Source organism: Lepus europaeus, chromosome 11 (assembly GCF_033115175.1).
Source record: "Lepus europaeus isolate LE1 chromosome 11, mLepTim1.pri, whole genome shotgun sequence".
Lineage (NCBI taxonomy): Eukaryota > Metazoa > Chordata > Mammalia > Lagomorpha > Leporidae > Lepus > Lepus europaeus.
Genome location: NC_084837.1, coordinates 87,213,564 through 87,226,332, shown reverse-complemented (window position 1 = coordinate 87,226,332; position 12,769 = coordinate 87,213,564). Strand labels below are relative to the sequence as shown.

General features: G+C 39.8%; 1 protein-coding gene across 5 annotated transcripts in view; it reads left to right on the top strand.

Annotated features, from left to right (window-relative positions):
• Positions 1-12,769, top strand: part of DPP8 (dipeptidyl peptidase 8) — a 70,488-nt gene that overhangs the window by 25,367 nt on the left and 32,352 nt on the right. For all 5 annotated transcript variants that reach the window (XM_062206145.1, XM_062206149.1, XM_062206147.1 and 2 more), the window contains 6 exons: positions 101-269; positions 8,075-8,185; positions 9,390-9,518; positions 10,065-10,126; positions 11,158-11,258; positions 12,406-12,583. In XM_062206145.1, the coding sequence (XP_062062129.1) occupies positions 101-269; positions 8,075-8,185; positions 9,390-9,518; positions 10,065-10,126; positions 11,158-11,258; positions 12,406-12,583 (750 nt within the window). The remainder of the gene's footprint in view (positions 1-100; positions 270-8,074; positions 8,186-9,389; positions 9,519-10,064; positions 10,127-11,157; positions 11,259-12,405; positions 12,584-12,769) is intronic.

Below are 12,769 nucleotides of genomic sequence, written 5' to 3'. Positions count from 1 at the left end.
GTCTATTTCATCTCTTATAACCCTTGTAACAGTGCTTGCTGGCAAACCAATGGGTATATGTAAGCATAACGCTGCCTCCAAATGGTGTTTATTTTCCTAGCAACAACCTTTACGGCCCAATTTAGTGGAAACTAGTTGTCCCAACATACGGATGGATCCCAAATTGTGCCCTGCAGACCCAGACTGGATTGCTTTTATACACAGCAATGATATTTGGATATCTAACATTGTAACCAGAGAAGAAAGAAGGCTTACTTACGTGCACAACGGTAAGGCGTAGTTCTTCAGAGCTACTGAAAAGTGCTTTTAAAATTTGATTTGCTTTTGCCTGCATTTTGAAATTGAAGCAAGCTGGGTGATATTTATATTTCAAATTTAAATCTGTAGAATTTTAAAAATAGAGAAAAGCACAGAGGAAAACTAATAGTTACTACCTGTGTAATGCCACTTTGTTTTAATGTTCATTTTGAGACTATAGCAATAGTGCCTTTGACATGAGTGTCCCTTTCATCTAATAAGACTGCTAGAATTTTTCCAACACTGTCCTTAAAAGAAAATTGTAATGATGGGGCTGGCACAGTGGCACAGTGAGTTAGTCCTTGGCCTGTGGCACTGGCAACCCGTATGGGTGCTGGTTCTGGTCCCGGCTGCTCCTCTTCCAATCCAGCTCTCTGCTGTGGCCTGGGAGAGCAGTAGAGGATAGCCCAGGTGCTTGGGCCCCTGCATGGGTGTGGGACACCGGAAGAGGCTCCTGGTTCCTGGCTTCAGATTGACTCAGCGCCCGCCATTGCGGCCATTTGGGGAGTCAACCAGCAGGTGGAGGGCCTTTCTTTCTCTCTCTCCCTCTCACTGTCTGTGACTCTACCTCTCAAATTAAAAAAAAAAAATCTTTTATAAATAAATAAAAAAATAAAATAAAATTGTAATAATACAACAAGTTAAGCCATTACTTATGATGCCTGCATTCCATCTCAGGGTGCTGGTTCAGTCCCATCTTCTCTGCTTCCAATCCAATTTTCTGCTAATGCACCTGAGAAAGCAACAAAGAACTATGCAAGTACTTGGGTCCCTAACATCCTTGTGGGAAACTCAAATAGAGTTCTTGGCTCCTGGCTTCATCCTGGCACAGCCCAGCCATTGCAGGCATTTGGGGAATGAACAAGTGGTTGGAAGATCTCTCTGTCTTTTCCTCTTGCTCTTTCACTCTGCTTTGCTTGCTTGCTTCCTTCCTTCCTTCCTCCCTTTCTTCTTCTCTTCTCTTTTCTCTTTTCTCTTTTTTCTCTTTTCTTCTCTTTTCTTTCTTTCAAGATTTTTTATTTATTTGAGAGGTAGAGTTATAGATGGTGAGAGGGAGAGACAGAGAAAAGTCTTTCTGCCGTTGGTTCACTCCCCAAACAACAGCCGGAGCTGCACCAATCCGAAGCCAGGAACTAGGAGCTTCTTCTGGGTCTCCCACATGGGTGCAGGGGCCCAAGTACTTGGGCCATCTTCTACTGCTATCCCAGGCCACAGCAGAGAGCTGGATCGGAAGAGGAGCAGCCGGGACTAGAACCAGCACCCATATGGGATGCTGGCACTGCAGGCGGAGGATTAACCTACTACGCCATGGCGCCGGCCCCTCTGCTTTTCAAATAACTAAACCCTTTAAAAACAAACAAATTGATTAAATGAAATTCTAATTTAAAACAATAGTCTTCTTTTTGTGAAACAAATAGAAAAATCAGTTACACTGTAAGAAACTGTCTGAAAATTTACCTTCCCATTCTGGAAAAACTACTTCATTATTTTCATAATAAGAAAAACAGAATTTTGTAGAACTATGGGTATTGTACAAATATTTAATTTTCATTTAAGTGGCTATAACAATACTAAGCACTGCTCAAACAGAAAAGATGTTTTCTAAAGATATCTTAGAAATGAAAGATGAGAAATAGTGTTTTGCTTTTTCTTTGAACATATGAAACAAAGTTTAAAATTAAGCTTCCTAATGAAGGGTGGTAACTGAAAATTCATTTGTTCAATTTTTTGTAATCTTAGTTAATCTGATGTTTACAAAGCTCATTTATTGCTTATCTTCCTTAATTATCATCCCTTTTTCCATTAGTAGTTACAATTTACTACCAACATTCTTTATGAGAGATTGTAACAGATTTTTTTTTTTAATTTATTTTATTTATTTGAAAGAGTTACAGAGAGGTAGAGACTAAGAGAAAGGTCTTCCATCTGCTGGTTCACTCCCCAGAAGGCCGCAGCGGCCAGAGCTGCGCCAATCCAAAGCCAGGAATGAGGAGACTCTTCTGGGTCTCCCATGTGGGTGCAGGGGCCCAAGGCCTTGGGCCATCTTCTGCTATCCCAGGCCATAGCAGAGAGCTGGATCGGAAGCAGAGCAGCCAGGACTGGAAACGGTGCCCATATGGGATGCCAGTGCTTCAGGCCAGGGCTTTAACTCTACGTGCCACAGCACTGGACCTACAGATACGTTTTAAGTGGGAAAATAAAGTGACACAGATTCTGCTCTCAAGTTTTTTTCATCTAGTTAAGAAATATACTGAAAAAGTAAAATGCAAAGCCAAGTACGTAAGAGAGATAGTAATTCCTCTAACAGTTTAGAAAAACTGTGATCACTGCTTGCCAGAGCAGTTCAGGAAACTTTGCTAGCCAAGTTTTAGTTTCATTTAAATTATTTTTTAAAGATTTAATTATTTATTTGAGAGGCAGAGTTACAGACAGAGGGAGAGACAGAGAGAGAGGTCTCCATCCACTGGTTCACTCCCCAAATGGCCATAACAGCCAGAGCTGGGCCAATCCAGAGCCAGGAGCTTCTTGCAAGTCTCCAACATGGGTGCGGAGGCCCAAGCACTTGGGCCATTTTCCGCTGCTTTCCCAGGCCATTAGCACAGAGCTGGATCAGAAGAGGAGCAGCTGGGACAGGAACTGATGCCCATATGGAGTGTCAATTTGTTAAGTCAACAACAGGAGTCACTGTGCACTTACTCCTCATGTAGGATCTCTGTCCTTAATGTGTTGTACAATGTGAATTAATGCTATAACTAGTACTCAAACAGTACTTTATACTTTGTGTTTCTGTGTGGGTACAAACTGTTGAAATCTTTACTTAATATATGCTAAATTGATCTTCTGTATTTAAAGATAATTGAAAATGAATCTTGATGTGAATGGAATGGGAGAGGGAGCGGGAGATGGGAGGGTTGCAGGTGGGAGGGAAGTTGGGGGGGGGGAGAAGCCAATGCAATCCATAAGCTGTACTTTGGAAATTTATATTTGTTAAATAAAAGTTAAAAAAAAAAAAGAATTGTATCTACAAATAACACTGAATCTCTTAAAAAACTAATTAAAATAAAAACAAAAAAGGAGCAAAAAAAAAAAAAAAAAAAACCAAAGAAAAAGAAACACAGGGCTAGAGGCAGGGACAATAAAGCTTGACTCTTAACAGTTATCCAAGTTATGTGGCCTAAAAGTAGAGCATGGCCTCGAGAAAAAGGGACCGAGTTGGGAAAATCTTAAGTAAAAAGTGCAGGTTTTGGTGTTGATAATGAGTCTCTTTGAAATCAGGAAATCAGAATAGCTACCAGCAATAGAAAGATTAGGTTGGTGGTTGATCTGTATTAGAAATCCTGGCTTTTTTTCATGATTTTAGTAAAATTGAGCAGTGACTGTGAACCAGTTACTGTGCTTGACGCTGACCTGCAAAACTCTGATGTAACTTGTCTGAATTAAGGCAGTTTCTAGTCTTCTTTTTATTCCATAAAGTCATTTTCCACTTAGAATTTGTGACAGCTGGCTGAATTTAAAGTAGGAAGCGTTGGAGCCCTGCAGGACGTGATAGTAGTGTTTGCATGCTTTTCTTTCCCATGCATGTAGCTATGTTGTATACTTATTGTTTTCAGAATTTGTGTAGTGACTAAGGATAAAGATAGAGAATATAGAATAATGTAATATCAACTATGTAGGTCGGCGTCCCACATTTATTAACTCTTTGGCCTTGAGCAGGTTGTTTAATGTGTCTCTTAATTTCTGTATGTATAAACATATTAATTAATAGTACATCCAACCTAGGGTTATTTATGAGGCTTTAGTGAGTTAATATTTGTGAAGTGTTTATTAGAATGGTGCCTGAAACCATAAATGCCATTTGAATATTTGTCTAGCTAGGAAGATACTTAGGAAATGAGCAGCATCAACTTCCTCTGTTTACTCACAATATGAAGTTTCCAAGTGAAAGTCCACTTCAGAAAACGAGTTTAGTCAGCAGCACGTGCCTCCTATGATAGAGGAATTCCAGAATAATTAAATATCAGCCTCTGTCTCAGATGACTGTTATAAGGACAGAATTTTACTGTTTATTAATTTAATAAATGATTCTTAATAACTGAGACCTGTAATAAGTGATAACTACAAAGAAATTGTCTCTATTTTCCTATTTTAAGGAGAACAAAGTATAAATTAGTGTGGAGATTAATACTGGATAGTTGAAAGATCCAGGAAAACTGAGCCCTGATCCTGGCTCCATCGTTAACTCCAAAACTCAGAAAGATCCGAAAACTGAGCGTAGTTTTCATTAGCTTAGTGCTGAAACTCACTTAGTAGCAAAACCTGACCTGAGCTGACCTGAGGATATTTATAATCTTAATCCTACTCAGTGTGCCTGCTCCTAAGTTTGCTGAAGCAATATTGGTGTATTTGATTACAGAGCATTTGGTTGCCCCATCGGAAATGTTACCTAACATATGGTAGATGTACAGTGTATGAAAAATCCCAAAAATTCTAGATTCCATGTGCCTCTGGACTCAGAGTTTTGGGGCAGGGATTATTGGTTCATACTGCACATTCATGTCAGAAAATGCTGATAGGGGCCGGTGCTGTGGTGCAGTGGGTTGGGGCTCTGGCCTGAAGTGCAGGCATCCCATATGGGTGCTGGTTCTAGTCCCGGCTGCTCCTCTTCTGATCCAGCTCTCTGCTATGGCCTGGGATAGCAGTAAAAGATGGCCCAAGTCCTTGGGCCCCTGTGCCCGTGTGGGAGACCCGGGGGGAGGCTCTTGGCTCCTGGCTTCAGATCAGCGCAGCTCCGGCTGTTGCAGCCATCTGGGGAGTGAACCAGCGGATGGAAGACCTCTCTCTCTGTCTCTACCTCTCTCTGTAACTCTTTCAAATAAATAAAATAAATCTTAAAAAAAAAAAAAAGAAAATGCTGATAAGCAAAAATCACTACAATATATTATTACATACCCATTAGACTGGCTAAAGTAGGGGAGATTGAGAACAGCAAATGTTGGAAAACAACTTTAACACATTGCCGGTAAGAATATGAAGTAATACAAATACTTTGGGAATTGCTTGGCAGTTGTTTAATAATATGTTATTTATTTTATTTTAAAGACAGAGACAGTTTCCATCTGTTGGTTCACTCCCCAGTTGCCTGTAACAGCTGGAGCTGGACCAAGACGAAGCTAGAAACTGGGAAATTGGCAGTTTCTTATAAACATATCACTGAACCTTTCTACTTCCAAGTATTTACTCAAGAGAAATGAAAACACATCCATAAAAACTCTTATGCAAAGTGTTCTACTAGAAACAGTCCAGATGTCCGTTAACAGATAAGAGAATAATAAAAGAAGTGTGGTATGGGGCTGATGTGGCACGGTGGTCAGGCCACCTGTGACAGCAGCATCTCATGTGGAAACTGGTTCAAGTCCCAAGTCCAGGTTTCACTTCTAATCCAACTCCCTGCTTGTGTACCTGGAAGGGCAGCGAATGATGGCCCAAGTGCTTGGACTGAGTTCCAGGCTACTGGCATTGAGACCATTTGGAGAATGATACATTGGTTCATTTAAAGAATTAAAATAAATCTTTAAGTGAAAAAGGACTGTAGGGACAGGTGTTGTGGTGTAGTAGGCTAAGCTGCCACCTACAATGCAAACATCTCACTTAGACACCAGTTTGAGTCCTGGCTGTTCCACTTCCCATCCAGCTCCCTGCTGATGGCCCATAACAGCAGTGGAAAACAGCTCAAGTGCTTGGGCTCCTGCGCCCATGTAGGAGACCCAGAAGAAGTTCCTGGCTCCTGGCTTCAGATCTGCCCAGCTCCAGCCATTGTGGCCATTTGGGGAGTGAACCAGTAGATGGAAGATCTCTCCCTGTCTCTACTTTTCTCTGTCTGTAACTCTGCCTATCAAATAAATAAAATAAATCTTTAAAAAAAAAAACTGGTATAAATGAGAGGCAGGCATTTGGTAAAATGATTAAGAAGCCTCTTAGGGAGTGTGCATCCTGTATCAGAGTGCCTGAGTTGGAGTCCCTCCGCTTCCAATTCCAACTTCCTGCTATGCACAGCCAGAGAGGCAGCAGGTGATGGCTCAAGTGGTTGGGTTCCTGCCAGCCCTGTGGGATACCTGAATTGAGTTCCTGGCTCCTGTCCTCAGTCTGACCTAGCCCTCACTATTACAGGCATTTGGGGAATATATATATATATATATTTGTATGACACTTTTGTAAATGGAATCACTATGTACATACTGTCTAGTAGTGTGACTTTTTTTTACTCAAGCATGTTGTAAATATTTTTTAAATTATTTATTTGAAAGAGTTACAGAGAAGGAGAGGCAGAGAGAGCAAGAAAGAGAGAGAAGTCTTCCATCCACTGGTTCACTCCCCCAAATCGACACAATAGCCAGGGCTGGACCAAGCTGAAGTCAGGAGCTTCATCCTGATCTCCCACTTGGGGGCAAGGCATAAAACACTTGGCCATCTTCCTCTGCTTTTTCAGGCACATTAGCAGGGAGCTGCATGGGAAGTGGAGCAGCCAGAACTTGGACCAGCACTCATGTGGGATGCCAGTGCTGCAAGTGGTGGCCACAGCACTGGCCTAAACATTTTTCTATTGCACAAAATCTTACATAATTAGAGCTTTGTGATTTTTTTTTTTTTTTTTTTTTTTGACAGAGTAGACAGTGAGAGACAGAGACAGAGAGAAAGGTCACCCTCCAGTGGCCGCCGCGGCCGGTGCGCTGTGGCTGGCACACCACACTGATCCGAAGGCAGGAGCCAGGTGCTTCTCCTGGTCTCCCATGGGATACAGGGCCCAAGCACTTGGGCCATCCTCCACTGCCTTCCCGGGCCACAGCAGAGAGCTGGCCTGGAATAGGGGCAACTGGGACAGAATCCGGCGCCCCAACTGGAACTAGAACCCCGTGTGCCGGCGCAGCAGGCAGAGGATTAGCCTAGTGAGCTGCGGCGCCTGCTGTTGATTATTTTTTGAAACTAGAATTCTGTCCCAGTTGCCCCTCTTCCAGGCCAACTCTCTGCTGTGGTCTGTGAAGGCAGTGGAGGATGGCTCAGGTCCTTGGGCCCTGCACCCACATGGGAGACCAGGAGAAGCACCTGGCTCCTGGCTTCGGATCAGCGCGGTGTGCCAGCTGCAGCGGCCATTGGAGGGTGAACCAATGGCAAAAGGAAGACCTTTCTCTCTGTCTCTCTCACTGTCCACTCTGCCTGTCAAAAAAATAAAAAGTAAATAATAAGAAACTAGAATTCTCTTCAAACTGTTTACTGGAAATCCAAGTGTTAAATGGATACAGGCTAACCCTCTCTGGTTGAATGGGAGGAAGGAGAAGTGGTTGAATGTGATCTGTGAGATCCATTGTAGGTCTAAAGATAAGGAGAGCTACAAGTCACTGTGACCCATGACATGCATTCTTTTTTCTGTGATCCTAGGTCAATGGGAAAATAATAACTAACACTAATGAGCATCTACTACGGTCCAGGCTTTGTTGTAAATGTTTTGTGCGAATTAACTAATCAAAGCCTCGTAGCAACCTTACAAAGTAGGCTCTTAATCCTACTTAAAAATTGGATACTGCAGTGGAGTGCCATTGGGCAATTTGCCAAAGATCTGCCAGTAGGTAGAAGAAGGAGCCTGGGTTTAAACTCAGTCCATTTGGCTTCCAGGATCACTAACACACTCCAGTTAACTTTCTAATTAAGCAACCATTTTGGTTTGTACCTACAAAAAGATACAGAACCTTCTGTGATAATTTTGCCTTTTGTGTTTGTCTAGAGCTAGCCAACATGGAAGAGGATCCCAGATCAGCTGGGGTTGCTACCTTTGTTCTTCAAGAAGAATTTGATAGATATTCTGGCTATTGGTGGTGTCCAGAAGCTGAAGCAAGTAAGGAGCCTCAAAATACTACATTCTAAGTCAGCTAAAGTAGTATGAGATTCAGCTGTCAGTTAATGCATCAGCACTAAATCCTGAATAGGAATCCTACACTGAAGATGAGATCCTACCAGTCCTTATGTAGAATATACAGATCGTATCTTAACCATACTGAATTCTAATAAAAACAATTATGAGTTAGTGCCTCAGTCCCCTAAATTTTTTTTCCTAATTTTCACCTAGAAGTAGGTCTAGCTAATGTTGGCAGCATTGTGGCAAAATAGAAAATACCACACCTTAGTGAGTTGCTGCAAAAATGGAGCTTGACTAGAGCGTCTGCATGAACGGAGGCTGAGATGAGTGTATGACTTGGTGAGGGAGGAAAGGGAGAGAAGGGACAAATTGCTGCTTTTCCCAGATGAATTCAGATATATTTCACTGCCTAAGAAACAACTCTCTAAAGCAGTGGCTTTCAGAATTTTTGACCATGATCCAGTTAGACATTTGCTTGTAATCATGGCCTAATACATTGTACACACATAAAACACATTTCATGAAGCAATATCTATCCTTGTATGTAATATACTCTGATACTATTATTATTTTATGTTTGGTTGTATTTTTTTTAATGTTGGTTATGACCAATTAATAGATTTCATGACCCACTAATGGTTTGCAGCTAGCAATCTGAACCTTTCTCTAAGGAATCATGAAAAAATGTTCTTTTTAAGCTTTGCCTTAGATTTCTGCATTTTATTTTAAGATACGAAATTTTTTTGCCATAGTTATATGGCAAGATCTTGACATGATAGAGAAACCATTCAAAATAATTGGACTGTATTTAAATAACAGTTTTATAGGAAATAGAAATGTAAATAAATAATCCTCTTTTCAACAAAGTATGCATTTTATTTAAGGTATGCAAGGACAAAGTCCTTCAAAAGACTTTTTCCCTGTTTTAAAAATATTTATATGTATTATTTTCAGATTTTTTTTCCCTCCAAAAGGAATAATCTTTAATCAGTAAAAGTAGTTTTGCTATAACTCATTTTGCTACTGCAAAAACTAGTAAAATTTTTATATACAAAAAATGATGTATTTTATACATGGACTATTTTTCCCAGTGAAAATTTAGTATAGGAGGCAGTGGTCAGTTAGGATTATGTCTGGAATAATTCTTCTAAATTTTCCAATATCTAAATCTCTTTTAATAAAGCTCCTAGTGGTGGTAAAATTCTTAGAATTCTGTATGAAGAAAATGATGAATCCGAGGTGGAAATTATTCACGTTACATCCCCTCTACTGGAAACAAGGAGGGCAGATTCATTCCGTTACCCTAAAACAGGTACTGTACTCCCTGCCATTTGTGGTCGCTCCTTTCCTCCTCCCAAATGAGATTCTTTCTGTCGTCATCTGAAGGTGTGGCCAGCGTCAATCATTTACGTCGCTGGGATTATTCGTTTATGTCACTGAAACAGTTTTGAAATTAAAGGCTGTGCCTTTTTAAATTACTTTCAAAGATAGAGATGTCCACAGAGCTGGTAACTTGAATGAATGAGTGGAAAATATATCTTCATTAGCAAGTAAAGACTTTTAACTGACTTTGTTCTTAGTGAATTTGTAACTTGTCCCCAATGTTCTGTTTACAGCATTTTGGTTATGAAAATAGTACAGAATTTTCCTTCTTTATTTCATATTGACTTTTCATGGAAAATGTAACAGTTAATGTTTCTTTCTGTATTAGAAAGTATTAATTTGAGATGGGGCTGTGATTCTAATGCAATAAAACCCTTATATATGTAATCTTCCTACCTTAAATATGAGGGTTGAGCTAGCAAAATTAGCTTGAGTAATCTTGGATATGAATTACTATCCGTTTTTCTTTCTAAAGGCACAGCAAATCCAAAAGTCACTTTTAAGATGTCGGAAATAATGATTGATGCTGAGGGAAGGGTGAGTACGAAATATGGAGCTGACTTTGTGTATCATTTGGCTAATCAGTCTGATGGGCTCTTTGACATACTTTGTATTTTTTGCTGTTGTTGATTTTAAGCTAATTTTCTGCTTAAAAAACTTGCTGCTGGATCCCAAGTAGGAACATGGGGGTATGCATACTTACTGCTCCTCTTAAAATAGATTGACTTCTTTGTCTTTATTAAGTCTCCAGATAGGTGTTTTTTGTTGTTTTTGTTTTTGTTTTAAAAAAAAGAACAGTGGTTATTGACTGATTTACCTTCTGTGTTTGGCCACATGTCTGTGGGTGGTTAAATATCCCAGAACTTTTCTCTTGTACTGCAGCTGTTTGAATTGTCAGATGCCCATAAGTTGCATAAGCACAGCAGTCTTCCCTGTTACTTTTTAACAGCTTTATTTCTATACAGTTCACATACAATGCAATTCACTCACTTAAAGTTTGAAATCCAGTGACTTTTAGTATACTTAGTGTTGTGCAATTATCACAGAGTTCAACTTTAGAATATTTTTGTCACCTCAAAGAGAAATCCTACACCCCTTAGGCCATCATCTCTCAGCCTTACCATGAACTCTAGCACAAGACAGTCCCTAATCTCTACTTTGAATAGACTTACCTGTTCTGAATATTCCATATCCATGGAATCATAAAACAGCCTAGCTTTTTAGATGAATGTTTTCAAGGTTTATCCATGTTGTGCCATGTATCAGTACTTCATTTCTTCTTAATGACATAAACTATTTCATTGTATAATCCTGGTGTGTTCTGGTTACTGAAAGTCACCATTTTCAAATATATTGTTGCTAGTTAATAAGGAAAAAGCATGGCTTATACTTTTAGGATCTAACAAAGTTGTGAGTCAGGATATGGTTTTGCTATATTCTTTATGCCTTTTTAAATATCTAAGCCTAAAATAGTGTTATGTTCTTATCTATGATTTAAGTAGATGGCTGACTTAATTATTTAAATCTTCTGTGATAAGATGCCTTTTTGTCTTTTTTTTTTTTAATAGATTATAGATGTCACAGATAAAGAGCTAATTCAACCTTTTGAGATTCTATTTGAAGGAGTTGAATATATTGCCAGAGCTGGTTGGACTCCAAAGGGAAAATAGTGCGTATGTTAAATTGTCACTTCTTTACAACTAACTTAGGATCCAGAGCTTTAGAAATGCTGAGGCGATTTGGTTTGCCTTACAGTTGGAGCTGTCTTCACATGTAAATTGGCAGTACAGTTATTTCTGCACAAGGAATTTTTCCTAAACTGAGTGGATTTGACTTGGAGATTTGTAAATCCTATCAGCATAAATGCATTTTATTTTAATTCTCTTAGCCAGTTACGATTCATAGTGATGTTTGTGATTAAATTGTGTGACTTGGGGCAGGTATTGGTGTAGTGGTTAAGATCTCACTTGGGTTGCCTGCATCCCAGATGGGAGTCCCTAGGTTCAGCTCCCTGCTGTGTTCCCAATTCCAGCTTTCTACTCATGTTCACCCTGGGAAACAGCCCTGGTATCTCAAGTTGTTGAGTTCTTAAAATTTTTTTTTTATTAACAGTAACTTTTTTTAAAAGATTAATTAATTTATTTGAAAGGCAAAATTAGAGAGAGAGAGGAGGAGAGACAGAGATCTTCCATGCACTGGTTCACTCTCCAAATGGCCAGGGCTGAGCCAGGCCAAAGCCAGGAGCCAGGAGCTTCTTCCTAGTCTCCCACATGGGTACAGGGTTCCAAAGACTTGGAACACCCTCCACTTCTTTCCCAGACGCATTAGCAGGGAGCTGGATCGGAAGTGGAGGAGCTGATGCCACAGGCCGTGACTTAAACTACTGCACCACAGCACAGCCCCTGGATTGAATTCTTAGTTCCTGGCTTTAGCCTAACCTAGCCTTGGTTATTGCAGGCATTTAGGGAATAAACCAGTGGATGAGGAGGTATTTGTCTATCTTTTCTCTCTCTCTTTCTCTCTGCCTTTCAGAGATAAGTATTTTAAAAATTTATGACTTTAAGGCTCACACATACATGTGGGTTTTTTTTTAATTTGGAAATTTGAAGAAAACCACTTTTTAAAAACTGTCAAGCTTAACTTCTTAACATAAATGTAGAATATTTTAATTAGTTATTTGTGACAATTTAAAATATCCTAAAACAGGTGTTTCCATTTTGTTATAGATAAGATTGATGGGTGCCAAGGAAAAGAATATTACTCATTTTTTGAGAGCTTGATTTATTTCTGGTGCTTCTCTTTATTTGTTTAAATAGTGCTTGGTCCATCCTACTAGATCGCTCCCAAACTCGCCTACAGATAGTGTTGATCCCGCCTGAGTTGTTTATCCCAGTAGAAGATGATGCCATGGAAAGACAGAGACTCATCGAGTCAGTGCCTGACTCTGTGACCCCACTGATCATCTATGAAGAAACAACAGACATCTGGATAAATGTATGCATTTTTCCTCTGTGATTGTTTGAATATATGCTCAAAATGCTAAAGCATATAGGACCATAAAAGCAGACTATCAAAATGCATTTTTTCAAGTTCAAAGAAATTCATGAATGTTATTTGCTTAGTTTGAATGTCTCAGGTTTTAGAATGATGATTGCAGAATGGGAGGATTTTGGTTGCCAT